We start from the raw sequence: 11063 nt of genomic DNA on the forward strand, positions 1-11063 counted from the left end.
ATCTTCTTTTCCGGTCCGGCGAATACCTTGTGACTGCTTGTGTCTTCAAATGATCCGGCTATTCTAGTGCTCTATTCCGTTTTAATTGCCTCACAACTCGTGCGCGACGTTAGGGCTCGTTTATGTTCCTCAGAAGATGCTCTTTTCAACGATGGACCTCCATCAGAACGTCCCTTGGGATTGCCACCTCTCGCAGGCTATCCACTACCATTCGGAAAGAGCCATCACCCCTTCAACAGTCTGTACTCAAAAGAGCGAACCATTTGATCAATAACCACGTCCCGTTCGTCGTCCCCGGCTATCTAACCAAGAGGGTCTCAAATAATGACGTGACTCAGTCGGAGCGTCAAGAGACAAGTGAAGCAGTCCTTGACTTGCTTCTCCGGAAACAGTTGTTCAGTGAGGCTTTCCATGTTGTGCATATGATGGAAAGTGGCGCCCTGCGGATCTCAGCTCCTCTGCGTGCTAGGGTCCTTACCGCACAATACATTAACCACCTCATGATGCGTGGGACGTACCTGAACAACATTGGCGAACTCTTAGGGAGGACAATATTTGACGAAACAGCCGCAAAAGAGCATGTACATGAGCTCTTGTATATGCTCATGCTTTCGGATGATGCAGCAGAGGATATCAAGGTAGTTGTGAACCTCTACATCTCAAAGCGTCCAAAGGGATTCCGCCTGGACTCGATCTCCGTTGCGTTTTTGATCAAATTCTACTTTTCGGCGGATCGAAGAGTCGACGCTGAATATTGGTTGGAATATTATTCGAAACATGCAGCCCCTGTGAATGCCGAAGAGGACCCGGAATACTGTTATCCTTACACTACGTTTGCACAAGGTGCACTCGCCGCAGAATCAGATACGGACCCTCGAATTCTGTATGGTCCCATCCTGGACAGAATGGCTCGCGATTTTGCATGGCCCGATACCGTATTCATCAACGTACTTATCAGTGCCGAGTTGCGACATAACCATGTCAGTCGCGCACTCGCATTGTACGATACGCTCCGCTCGCATATCTCGCATGGAGTATATCCTGACGAGACGACCTATTCACAGCTCTTTGCTGCTGCCGCCCGCCTTGCGAACGAAGACGCTCAAACCATGCGAACGGAGTTTTATGTATCATCTCGTGTACTCTTCCGCGAGATGTGCGAGTTGCACGCATTCATTGTCAGGGGCCTTATCACTGAACGGACACCCGTGCTCACGAAGGTCAGCCTTGGCGCCGCCTTGAGTCAATTCGTGACCCTCCGTGACTATGCTGCAGCCATTATCGCACTCAAAATATATAGAAGGGCACACATCCCTTTAGAGGAGCGCGCTATCAATAGCGTCGTCAAAAACCTTGTCATACGGTGTCAACGAGACCTGCATTCTCGAAGTGCGTCGAAATCTTGGGCGGAGGTCTTCCTGGACTTGCGTGGAATTCCTAGGAGAAGAATCAAGAATGTCAGTGATTGGGAGTTGACGCGTCGGGTTACTAGTGTTGCGAGGCGTGCGTTAGCTATTGCTCATCTGGAACTTTTGAAGTCGCTAAAGGAGGTTTTGACGAGATACGAAACAAGGGAGGAGGACCAGAAGAGTGACTCATCAAACGCAGCGAAATCCTCACAATCGACGCCAGACATCGCTGTCGATGCCGTAATGGACAGAAATGAGGAGGGAAAGGCGGACGTAGCAGTCGAAGGAGAACAGGTTATAGATCGCAGATTGAAAGCAGATGGCAGCCTCGAGGGAAAAGCGGACCCTGAGGAAGATGTACAGACCAATGCAAGCGATGAAACAGATCCAAACGAATCAGTAGAAGCACCACCCACAACGTTCCGAGAAGAGAAAAAAGAAAGAATGCGCACACAACGATTCTGGCTTATCGACGTGCTACTTTCCCGGGCGCTCGAGACGGAATACGTCGTGGAGGGCGCGTACACTCCGAAGGAGCTCGCAGCAAATGCCGTCAATCAAGCTGGAGAAGAGATGATTCCCAATGCGGAGAACATATTACGTGGCCGTCTAGATGGTGAGTTTATGATGTTAACTTTCACAATGAGTGGATATTGAAAATTCCTCCCTCTAAGAACGTCCGAATGACACAAATCACCTCTCTGGAATAAATTAATAGTAATCATAATGTAATCTATCGTTAACAAGCCGCGTAATGTACACGAAGATGTGCGAAGGGTCCTCGGACCTCTAAACCTCCTCTTCGTCGTCTTCCCACAGGATTTCCTCATAATCAGCTGGTTTCACGGTCATGCGGCGACGATCCTTCCATGCTGCATAGAAGCTTAGGCCTGTTGCGACTGTACAAGCAGTTATCGTCAGGTACAAGCTCGCGACGTAGCAATCGCGACCCGCGAAACACTGTTCGCCTGCCGGAAGACCTGCGCGAGCCGCAAACGTCGACGGCGAGCTATCACCAGGTTCAGTTGGTGGATTGTGCGCATCGAGGTTACGGCCAAACGCCAGGCTGAAGAGGTTGCCACCAACCAACGGCGACAAAGACACAAAGCCCCAGTTCTCCGAAAAATGCGTAAGGCCAAACCATTCAATGACGATGGTCGGGAACAGGCCGAACATCCCTCCGTACGCGATTCCCAGCAGCGCAGATGCTTGCCAAAGGCTTCGCACGTTCTCGACATGTGTTGCAATTACCTGAGAGATGACGAAGAGCATGGCGACGACGCAGATGCAATATGTACGTGGTGCACCTAAGCCATTCTTTACGAGGTCTGCACCAACGCCGCTCAGAATCCTACCGATGAAATTTGCAAGACTGATGATCGAGACTTGCGTACTCTGCCACTTGGCAGACTCAACGGGATCAAAGTCTGGATCACCTTGTGCAAACAGTGCCTGGGAAATAGAGCCAACATTATTGATGTCTAGGAAAAGTAAACAATTAATTACACATAGAACTAAGATTGAAGTACTGTACTTACACATTAGCCCCGTACCGGCCACTAAAATTTAATGCACCTCAGTGTCTTTGTATCTGTGACAAAGTAGCGTGATTAAACTTACGCAAAGACATGATGCAGAAGAGAAGCCAAAAATCGCCACTGAGCAATAGTCCTTTCCCGTGAACTTCCTGCAGTACCTCGATAACACGGTTTCGGCTCTTGTGTGACACGGCAGACATACTGCGATGACGTTGTCCACTGGGCGGTGAAGATACGGCGAACTCAACAGAGTGGCGACGCGGGGCAGGTGAACCGAGGTTCTGGTGCGCGTATTCGTCGTCTTGATTCGAGCGGTGTTGATGATGGTGAGCATGGCGATGTGTTGCAAGTAACGTCGTTTGGCTATCGTCGTGATGCTCGTAAACAAGAGCGTCTCCTGCAAATACGCTGTCAACACCAACAGACTGTGCAAACCCATCGTGGGGGACCTCGGTGATACTCAAACGTCCGGGGGCCGGAGTTGGGGTTGGATCAGGGGAGTCGTCACTATCAGAGGGTAGAGGTATCGGCCGCACGAAGAAAAAGCCCAGAATCATTGGGCAAGAGGTGCCAAGAGCGAGAACCAATAGGAATGACGACGTGTCATCTGGGTATAGAATCCTCGCGAGAGCAGAGAAAAAGAATGCCGAGAGACCGAAACCGGATATGACCAGCCCCGTCGCAGATGCCCTCTAGAAGAATGATTTGAATAGGATGTGACACATGTAAATCATTGGGAATATGTACCATTTCATCGGGAAATGACTTTGCGCTTGCATTAACAGCGCTGGTAAATCCACCGTTTCCACCTGCCCCGGTGAAGAATGAGCAGAGAGTCATGACAGCAAATGCAAAATGCGAGATTCTCTCAGCATCCGCATTAGCTCCCGCGTGGTCTGGATTATTGTAGAAATAGCGTATTCCGGAGTACCCAACAAGCAACAGCGCAAATGCACTGGCAAGCAGACTTGAGAAGTGTCAGCATCGTTCGCGAAAAGCGCAAGTCGGGTAGTGCTTACATTCTAGGTCCTCGGCGGTCAACAATACGTCCCCAGAAGGGACCTGTACTATATACACCAACTGCAAAGCATAACAAATCATTAAGTGTCTATCTCTTTAATGACTAGTCACTCGTACTGTTTCCCGCAAGACCTATTACAAAGGTAAGTCTCGGCTACAAGATTTAGGCATCCGACACCATACCAATAATATTTAGTTTAGTATGTGATATCCGTAGTTGCGTTCCAAGCTGTGGGGCATACGCTGCGTGCAACTTCAGCATCTGCTATCATCACTGGGTCATCTTCCTTACCGGAGTACACCTGTAACCATCGTTCAATTCAAATACGTGTGCGAAACGCGTCAGGGGACTCACATAATTCGTACCAGAGCTCAGCGCTACCACAATAGAGCTCGCAAGCGTTGTGAGGCGGGGGACAGAAAGCACCTTTGGTGCTATACGCGAGGACATTCTGACACGGTCATAGGCAAGATAGGGACGGACCGGGTATAAGGAGTATAATGTCGATAACGCGCTCAGCGCCGCGCAGCGAGGGAACGCACTGGTGACCGGAATAGCTGATGGAACGCTGGTCTAAGTAAAGCCGCCAATCAGACGCCGTGACCTGGCAGACCTCCCACGGCAATGATTATGACCACTGCACTGCAAAGCTTGCAAGGAAGCGGCCCGACAACTCGCAGCGTTGGTCAATTGAAGGAACCTAACAATGAGGAGAGCATCACGTGTTTTAAACCTGTCGATTATTTGGTTTACAAAAATAATATTAATACTATGTAAAATGTAAATACTACAGTAGATATATACTATTTAGAAAACGAAAATCCCGCAAAAAAACCCGGTAAGGATTAAATACCAGAGCCATCCCGTCTCTTCACTGATACAATTACGTCCTCTCCGCGAATAGATGGTGTACCAAAGTTCTCCTCAGTCCAGGCACCCTCCGCTCCGACGCCATCAACACCCTTAACGCCTTCCTCAAGCCCCGAGACGACTTCAATGTCGTACTTTTCCATCCACGTCTTCAGCATGAGGTCAAATATTAGCACGCGTGCAAGTTTCTCACCGGGACACGCATGTGCGCCCAGTCCGAATTGCACGAACTCGACGCGCTGGAACCAGTTGTTGTATGCACCATCCGCGAGGAAACGATCCGGATTCCAGTGTGCGGCATCATCAAAGATCCCTGCTGGTTCCGAGGAATCCGTTCGCTGAGTGGCCAACGGAGAGCAAGCAATGAATGTGTTTGCAGGGATTGTATGCCCAACAACTTCTGTCGCCTCCTGTGTTAAACGCATCATCGTCGTGTTCGTGTATAACCGGCCTGTCTCCCGCAAACAAGCATCGAGGTATGGTTTGCGCACATCTGACGATAAACGAGCTTCTTCACGAATACGATCCAATGCGCCTGGCGTGCGCCGGGCATGGAGGAAGATCCAAGGAACCGTCATAGCTGCGTTAGCGTGTCCACCAAAGACTACGCTCATTATGTGCTTGCCGTAGACAATTTTGTACTTGTCACCGCATTGAGTTATAATATAATAAAAATAGTCGCCCCGCCCTTTGTGCTTTTCAGGATTAGACATGATATCCTCCAATTCAAGTTTGATCAACTCGTCAAACCGATCTCCAGCCTTGAACAACGCTTTCCCAGGTTTCGTAAACCCCCACAAGGCGTTGGGCACAATACGCAGAATTGGATTCTGCAAATCTCGCTCAAACTGTGCCATAATCGGGATCAGCTCGTCTCCATATTTTCTGTAAAACTCCTCGCCGACGAGAATGACCAAAAGATCCGCAATGACAAGATGTGAAATGCTCTCGAAAAGAGGAACTTTCCCCTTCGCCGCCCACTTTTCGAAATGTTCCTCCGTCACCTTGGAGCATTGAGAAGCATATGTTTGCAATCGTTCTTGCTTTTGGAGAGCGAACTTGATCAACTTGAAGCTGAGCGCATTCCAGCTTGGGACATCCCACACTGGATTACTCATTAGTAAAGTTAGTCAAAAAAAATGAAACAACGCATTTTGCTTACTGCCGTCTAACGTCGCTCCCATCGCCCATTTTATTTGTTCCAAAAAGCTTATCTTCTCTTCCGGTGCCCGTAATATCGCTTTGTTTCCCTCGGGGCCCAGAACAAAAACGAGTTTGAAAGCGAACAGGTCGACACAGAAAACATCACCAAGCTTCTTACGCGTTTTGCGAAGGAACTCGACGGGGTCCTTGCCATATTCAATAGGAGCCTTCAAACGTGCACTCAATGACTCTTCGCCAGCGTAAGGGATGGTGGGTGAGATGCGCGTCGTGAACCTGTGTGCCGCGTACAGGATAGCACCAACCACAATTGTCGGAAGTGCAAGCAAGGACGCTGTAAGCTTTGGGGAGAAGTCCATTTTACTTGTGATGTTTTGAAACTAGCCGGGCAAAGGGTAGCCGTGTGTTTCTCGTCCTCGTACCACTTGGTGGGCTCAGAAACGGGTCCAGATCTGATTTTGATGATTAGAAAGGTGTTGTAACGCGTAATAGGGAAAGCGTAATTTAGACGCGGAGAGACTCACTAACAATCTCAGGCCTCCTCTCTTACGCATAGGATTGAGTAGTCCTTGTCTATACACTATACTTCTATCTTCTCGTTCGTGCGTAATCAGGCAATTCCTACGGCAGAGGACGCCGAAGGAGAAATGTGACAATGGCGTCACTTTCATCGGCAGCAAAGACTCTGGCTTGGTACACAGCATACACAGGAGGCAGAAACCTATTCTGAAACCCAGAGAATTTATTTTAGAATGTATTTCCAGTAATCAGGTAGTAGCTTTCAAATTTTGTAATAAATTCCTAGGATTGCAAAATGGGATTCTGCCTCCTGTGATATGCCCTCGTAAAGATGAACTGTTGCCCTGGATGTCCATACGGTTTCCTATTCCATTCCGCTATTTGCTACAGGCACATAGTCCAATGAGGGCATTATCATTACTGTATCGGCTACAAGTACGTAGGACTGATTAATGCAGAGTACAGCATCATCATCTTCAAGAGTTCGATGCAAATTAATAATAAAGAGTCATTATAGAGCAAGAAAGTCCAGAAGAGAACAGGAACAGATGACAGCAATACGAGGGGAGATTGACAGCACGGATGCGAACTGATGTTGATACTAACAATACACACACCAAAAAAAAAATTCCTTCAAAGCAATGCTTGCTCGACATAGAAGGTACGGGCATCCGAAAGTCTTACTACCTGTTGATCCAGCCAGAGATCCTCAACCTCCGCTTTAGCACGGGATCGCTTCGCGTGGTCTACAGACTTGACTGTTATGCGGAAAGCAGCAGAAATAGGCCTGTGGTCAGACACGTTTGCCTCGTAGCGCCGGTAATGCAGGTTTTGAACGCGATTTGCATCGCGTGTTCTGTACAGAATGCGGTCGCACCATGCTGGTATGCGATTCTTCTCAGAGGAGTCATAATTATTGGATCGTCGGTCGTATTTGTAAGTCGGGGCAAAGGCGATTGGTGCTTCGACGAAGGTATGCAAACGGAAGCTGCGGTTAACACGCATTTCTCGGAGGAGCTGGTCGTGAGCAAGGAGTTGTTCGATTTGACCCGCGTGAACGGCAGCAATCGCAGCCTCTCGCCGTTGCTCAATTCGGTAATTCAAGTCACCGTTAAGCTAGGAATCGCGGTTAGTCACCATGAGCTCCGCAAACACGAAGTGCTACTCACAAAAACAAATTCATGGTCGAGGACCATGGTCCCGTCCCCACCACCAGCATATGCGATGCACTCGGAATCTGAGATCGCTACTGGAAATACTTCCTTCTCGTCAAGCACAGCTGCAACATCAGCGTTTCGAGCTCGAATATGATGTTGGCCCGCCGCCAGATGGCAATTGATAAAACAAATAGACGAATCGTCAATCACAAGACGAGCGACGATACCGCCCTAGCCCGGATCTCAATCGGTGAGACAATAAATATGATAACCTCCACTCACCTTATTACCATACATGCCTCCAATGCCGCGCTTCACGGTAGTAATTGCGACGTCTTTCAATCCCCTGCGTTCTGAAGACTTGATAAAAATACAACTGAAAAGCCCTACAAGGTTCTCCGCATGTACAACTGTGTATGGACAATCCGGAGGCATGGCAAGTCGTACTGCCAAGCTCAGCCGGTCGTGCCACATTTTATACGAGCGCGACACCTTCTCAGAGATTGAACCATCCGCCGCCTTCTTCTTCCCGCCCAGTAAGACTGTCTTCGCCGCCATCTTACGGCTCTCTAGATCTATTAACTCCTGGAAACCAAACGCGATGATGTCTGGCGATTCAACAGATTGGAGCACTTCATCAAAGAAGTTAACATTCTCAGGACAGCCCGTGAGCGTATCTGGTTTTGCAGCGTCAACATTCCACGATACGATTAAGGCTGTCAGAGGACGGAAGACAGAAAATGAAGATTCCCGCTTTGAAAGCTCGGCATCTGAGGTTACAAGAGAATCAGATTGTAAAAGTCAAAGAAAGGAAATGACGGACCTATCCAGTTTATTCCAAGGAGACCATCCCAAAAACGTGCTTCCTCATCCCTACCTACACTTATCACCGACAACTGAATGCATCTCTCTATGCTAAATGGGTCAATGAAGAGCTTTTGTACTGGTAAGTCCGAGTGAGCCATCCAGCTATTTGTGATAACCCATGGTTTGAAATCGACATTATAAGTGCATATCAGGCCCTTCCTACCTCCGGCCCACAATCGATCGCAAACGCCCTCCAAGCAAAGAACGTCTGACGCAGACACTTTGACAACTTCAGTGCAGGCAGGCATACCATCTTCTGAATGCAGATCCCATAGGGAGATGAATCCTCCCTCATGACCGAGGAATACTTTACCGGGAGACGATTGAAGAACAGTTCCCGAAGTTACTGCACCTATACCCGCACTTTCGAGTGGTAGTAAAGATTTCCCCCCTCCAGAATGTGCCAAGATGTTGTAGACACGCACGACAGGTCCGCGTGCTGACGTTCCAGCCCCGTTCACTTGCGCAGCCCCGGATGAACCCGGTCCACCGGAGGTCCAGAGAAGACCACCCAAAATCTTCGCGAATCCTTGCTTTTCCGTGATGCGCACTACACGTGGAGAAGAGTTGGTGAGCATTCCAGCACAGACACTGGTTTCTGGATCTGGCGAGAATACAAGCACTTTTCCGTTCTCGTCGAGTGAAACCATGTTAAGTCCGTGTCTGAATATATGCGTGACTGCAGCAGCATGCGCAGCATAGCGAAGCGTCGTGACTTGACCACTCTGAACGTCCAGTTCCCAGATAGTGCCATCCTTCGTGCCGATCCATACGAAACGCCCACGTTCTTCATCGACCCCTGCTGGTCTGAATTCCATGCTTGTCACTCGAGGATCTTTACCTCGCCACTCAAAACCAGCCTCTTTCAGGTCAATATTATACAGGAGTGATTGAGAACGAGCCAAATCATAAACTTTTACGTGATGATGAGCGGTGACTACATATGCACCAGCAACAGCGATGATGCCTGTATGCGCTGTGACGGGAATCCGTGCTCGTGCAAATTCTAAACGACCAGGAAGCGGGGGACGGCGGGACGAATGAGATGCATCAGGGAGTTCTCCCGCACGAACCCCTTTTGATTGAGCTTCTTCGTCATCAACAGATTCCGAGTCTGACCCTTCATTAGACGGAGGCCGCCTCGGGGGTGGCAGCTTGTCACCTAAGGCAATTATACGCACTGGAGGTGGTGCGAACTGTGTCTTGCGTTCCATGGCAGGAGGAGCAGAGTGTAGACCATCGTGTGTGTCTGTTTCATGTACAGGGCCTGTACGTAGGGATTGGCGCATTTGCTGGGGTAAATCTCTCATAGAGTTCGGAGGACTTCGTCGAACAGGAAGGGGAGGCGGGACTTGTAGAGTAGGAGTGTTTGACTTGCTACTTGAAGAGTCATGGGCATCGTAATTTGGAGTAGTTGCGGTTTCAATTGCAGGCATGGGAAGCGAAGCGTGACGAGGAGGAGCAGGTCGGGTTTTCAAGTTTTTCAGGGGGGAAGGTGGAGGAGGAGGACGATGTATGGATTCTGGTGATTCTATTAGTGGAGTTTCCGGATCCCCTGTAGTCATCGAGGAACTCGAACTCTCGGACTCGAATGGATTCGGAGAGGGACGAGAAGGGAGGGGTGGAGCTGGCGGATTATCCTCATCGTCGTCGAAGCGAATGAGAGGGCCATTGTCCGGTAATGCAGATACAGAGTGGCGATGATTATGTTGAGGTAAGTCCTCTGCTTTAAACTGACGAGGTGATGAAATGGCTGAAGAATGGGACACAATACGGCTTCCTGCGACTGGAATTTGACGCGTTGGAGAAGCCCGCTCACCAGCACCACTGAAGCCGAGTCGGTCAGTCTGCGTGATAGAATATCAGCTCTACTCACTTTATCGCGAACTTGTTGCGAAGTGATGCAACTCCCCCGGCCGGCAGCACGCCAGGTTCAACGTTTTCTTCATTTTGAGCTATGCCTGGCGGTGGAGGCGGTTTACGGGACATCAGTGCAGGCTTCTCGGGCGACAGAATAGGGCTACTCGGTGCAATCGTAGGTTTTGTAACAGGAGAACACCCAGGTTTGGGTGATCGGGGCGGCGGAGGCGGAGGCGGCCGTCTCCCAATCTTGAGGTCAGATGAAGAGCTCGATGTGCGGATGTGATGCATGGTAGACGGCGTCTCAGCATCCAATGCAACATCACTACCCGAGGCAGCACGATGCCGCGTCGGGCTCGGCGTAAGGAGGCCACTGTCATGCGTCCGAGGTAATGCGGACGTCGAGCCGGCCGATTTACTCGGTGTTGCTGACACGGGCGAGCCATCCTGGGCAAGCTTCTCGAATTTGCTCCTCAAGGCGCTGACAGCAAGGGGAGGTGCCTCCTCTTGAGTGTCGGAGGACATCGCGAGAGATCATAGATGAACGACGACAAGGATGGATTCGGTTCCAGCAAGCACTGGATGTCACTCAACGACGGAGGGAATCCATGCTGGGTGGCGCGACTTTGTCTATTTTTGGTATTTGATGTTATTATTAAGC

At 49.6% G+C, this 11063-nt stretch overlaps 3 protein-coding genes across 3 annotated transcripts; all 3 read right to left on the reverse strand.

Moving 5' to 3' along the window:
* Nucleotides 1-311: 311 nt before the first annotated feature.
* On the reverse strand, nucleotides 312-4444 carry FOMMEDRAFT_125150 (MFS general substrate transporter). Its single transcript, XM_007267971.1, has 10 exons — nucleotides 4323-4444; nucleotides 4260-4269; nucleotides 4151-4210; nucleotides 4085-4099; nucleotides 3967-4027; nucleotides 3695-3914; nucleotides 3030-3639; nucleotides 2948-2968; nucleotides 2084-2890; nucleotides 312-2025 (listed from the first exon to the last, which is right to left on the reverse strand). Exons 1-9 carry the CDS (start codon nucleotides 4416-4418, stop codon nucleotides 2199-2201), a joined length of 1785 nt encoding a protein of 594 aa, XP_007268033.1. The 5' UTR covers nucleotides 4419-4444; the 3' UTR covers nucleotides 312-2025; nucleotides 2084-2198.
* A 269-nt stretch (nucleotides 4445-4713) lies between these two features.
* Nucleotides 4714-6405, reverse strand: FOMMEDRAFT_21278 (cytochrome P450). Its single transcript, XM_007267972.1, has 2 exons — nucleotides 6001-6405; nucleotides 4714-5943 (listed from the first exon to the last, which is right to left on the reverse strand). Exons 1-2 carry the CDS (start codon nucleotides 6356-6358, stop codon nucleotides 4814-4816), a joined length of 1488 nt encoding a protein of 495 aa, XP_007268034.1. The 5' UTR covers nucleotides 6359-6405; the 3' UTR covers nucleotides 4714-4813.
* Nucleotides 6406-7151: 746 nt separating this feature from the next.
* Nucleotides 7152-9756, reverse strand: FOMMEDRAFT_89506 (DNase I-like protein; the record flags this gene model as incomplete). Its single annotated transcript, XM_007267973.1, has 4 exons — nucleotides 7152-7634; nucleotides 7688-7906; nucleotides 7958-8445; nucleotides 8499-9756. 4 exons carry the CDS (start codon nucleotides 9754-9756, stop codon nucleotides 7152-7154), a joined length of 2448 nt encoding a protein of 815 aa, XP_007268035.1.
* Nucleotides 9757-11063: the final 1307 nt, after the last annotated feature.

Source organism: Fomitiporia mediterranea (assembly GCF_000271605.1).
Source record: "Fomitiporia mediterranea MF3/22 unplaced genomic scaffold FOMMEscaffold_8, whole genome shotgun sequence".
Taxonomy (NCBI): Eukaryota; Fungi; Basidiomycota; class Agaricomycetes; order Hymenochaetales; family Hymenochaetaceae; genus Fomitiporia; species Fomitiporia mediterranea.

What these genes read in the sequence shown, in the direction of transcription:
- FOMMEDRAFT_125150 (XM_007267971.1), bottom strand. Translation starts at nt 4,418, where the DNA reads ATGTCCTCGCGTATAGCACCAAAGGTGCTTTCTGTCCCCCGCCTCACA. An exon ending in GACCGCCGAGGACCTAGAAT is followed by an intron (nt 3,915 to 3,966) that starts GTAAGCACTACC and finishes ACACTTCTCAAG; the next exon opens with TCTGCTTGCCAGTGCATTTG. An exon ending in AGTCATTTCCCGATGAAATG is followed by an intron (nt 3,640 to 3,694) that starts GTACATATTCCC and finishes TCATTCTTCTAG; the next exon opens with AGGGCATCTGCGACGGGGCT.
- FOMMEDRAFT_21278 (XM_007267972.1), bottom strand. Translation starts at nt 6,358, where the DNA reads ATGGACTTCTCCCCAAAGCTTACAGCGTCCTTGCTTGCACTTCCGACA. An exon ending in GGGAGCGACGTTAGACGGCA is followed by an intron (nt 5,944 to 6,000) that starts GTAAGCAAAATG and finishes TGAGTAATCCAG; the next exon opens with TGTGGGATGTCCCAAGCTGG.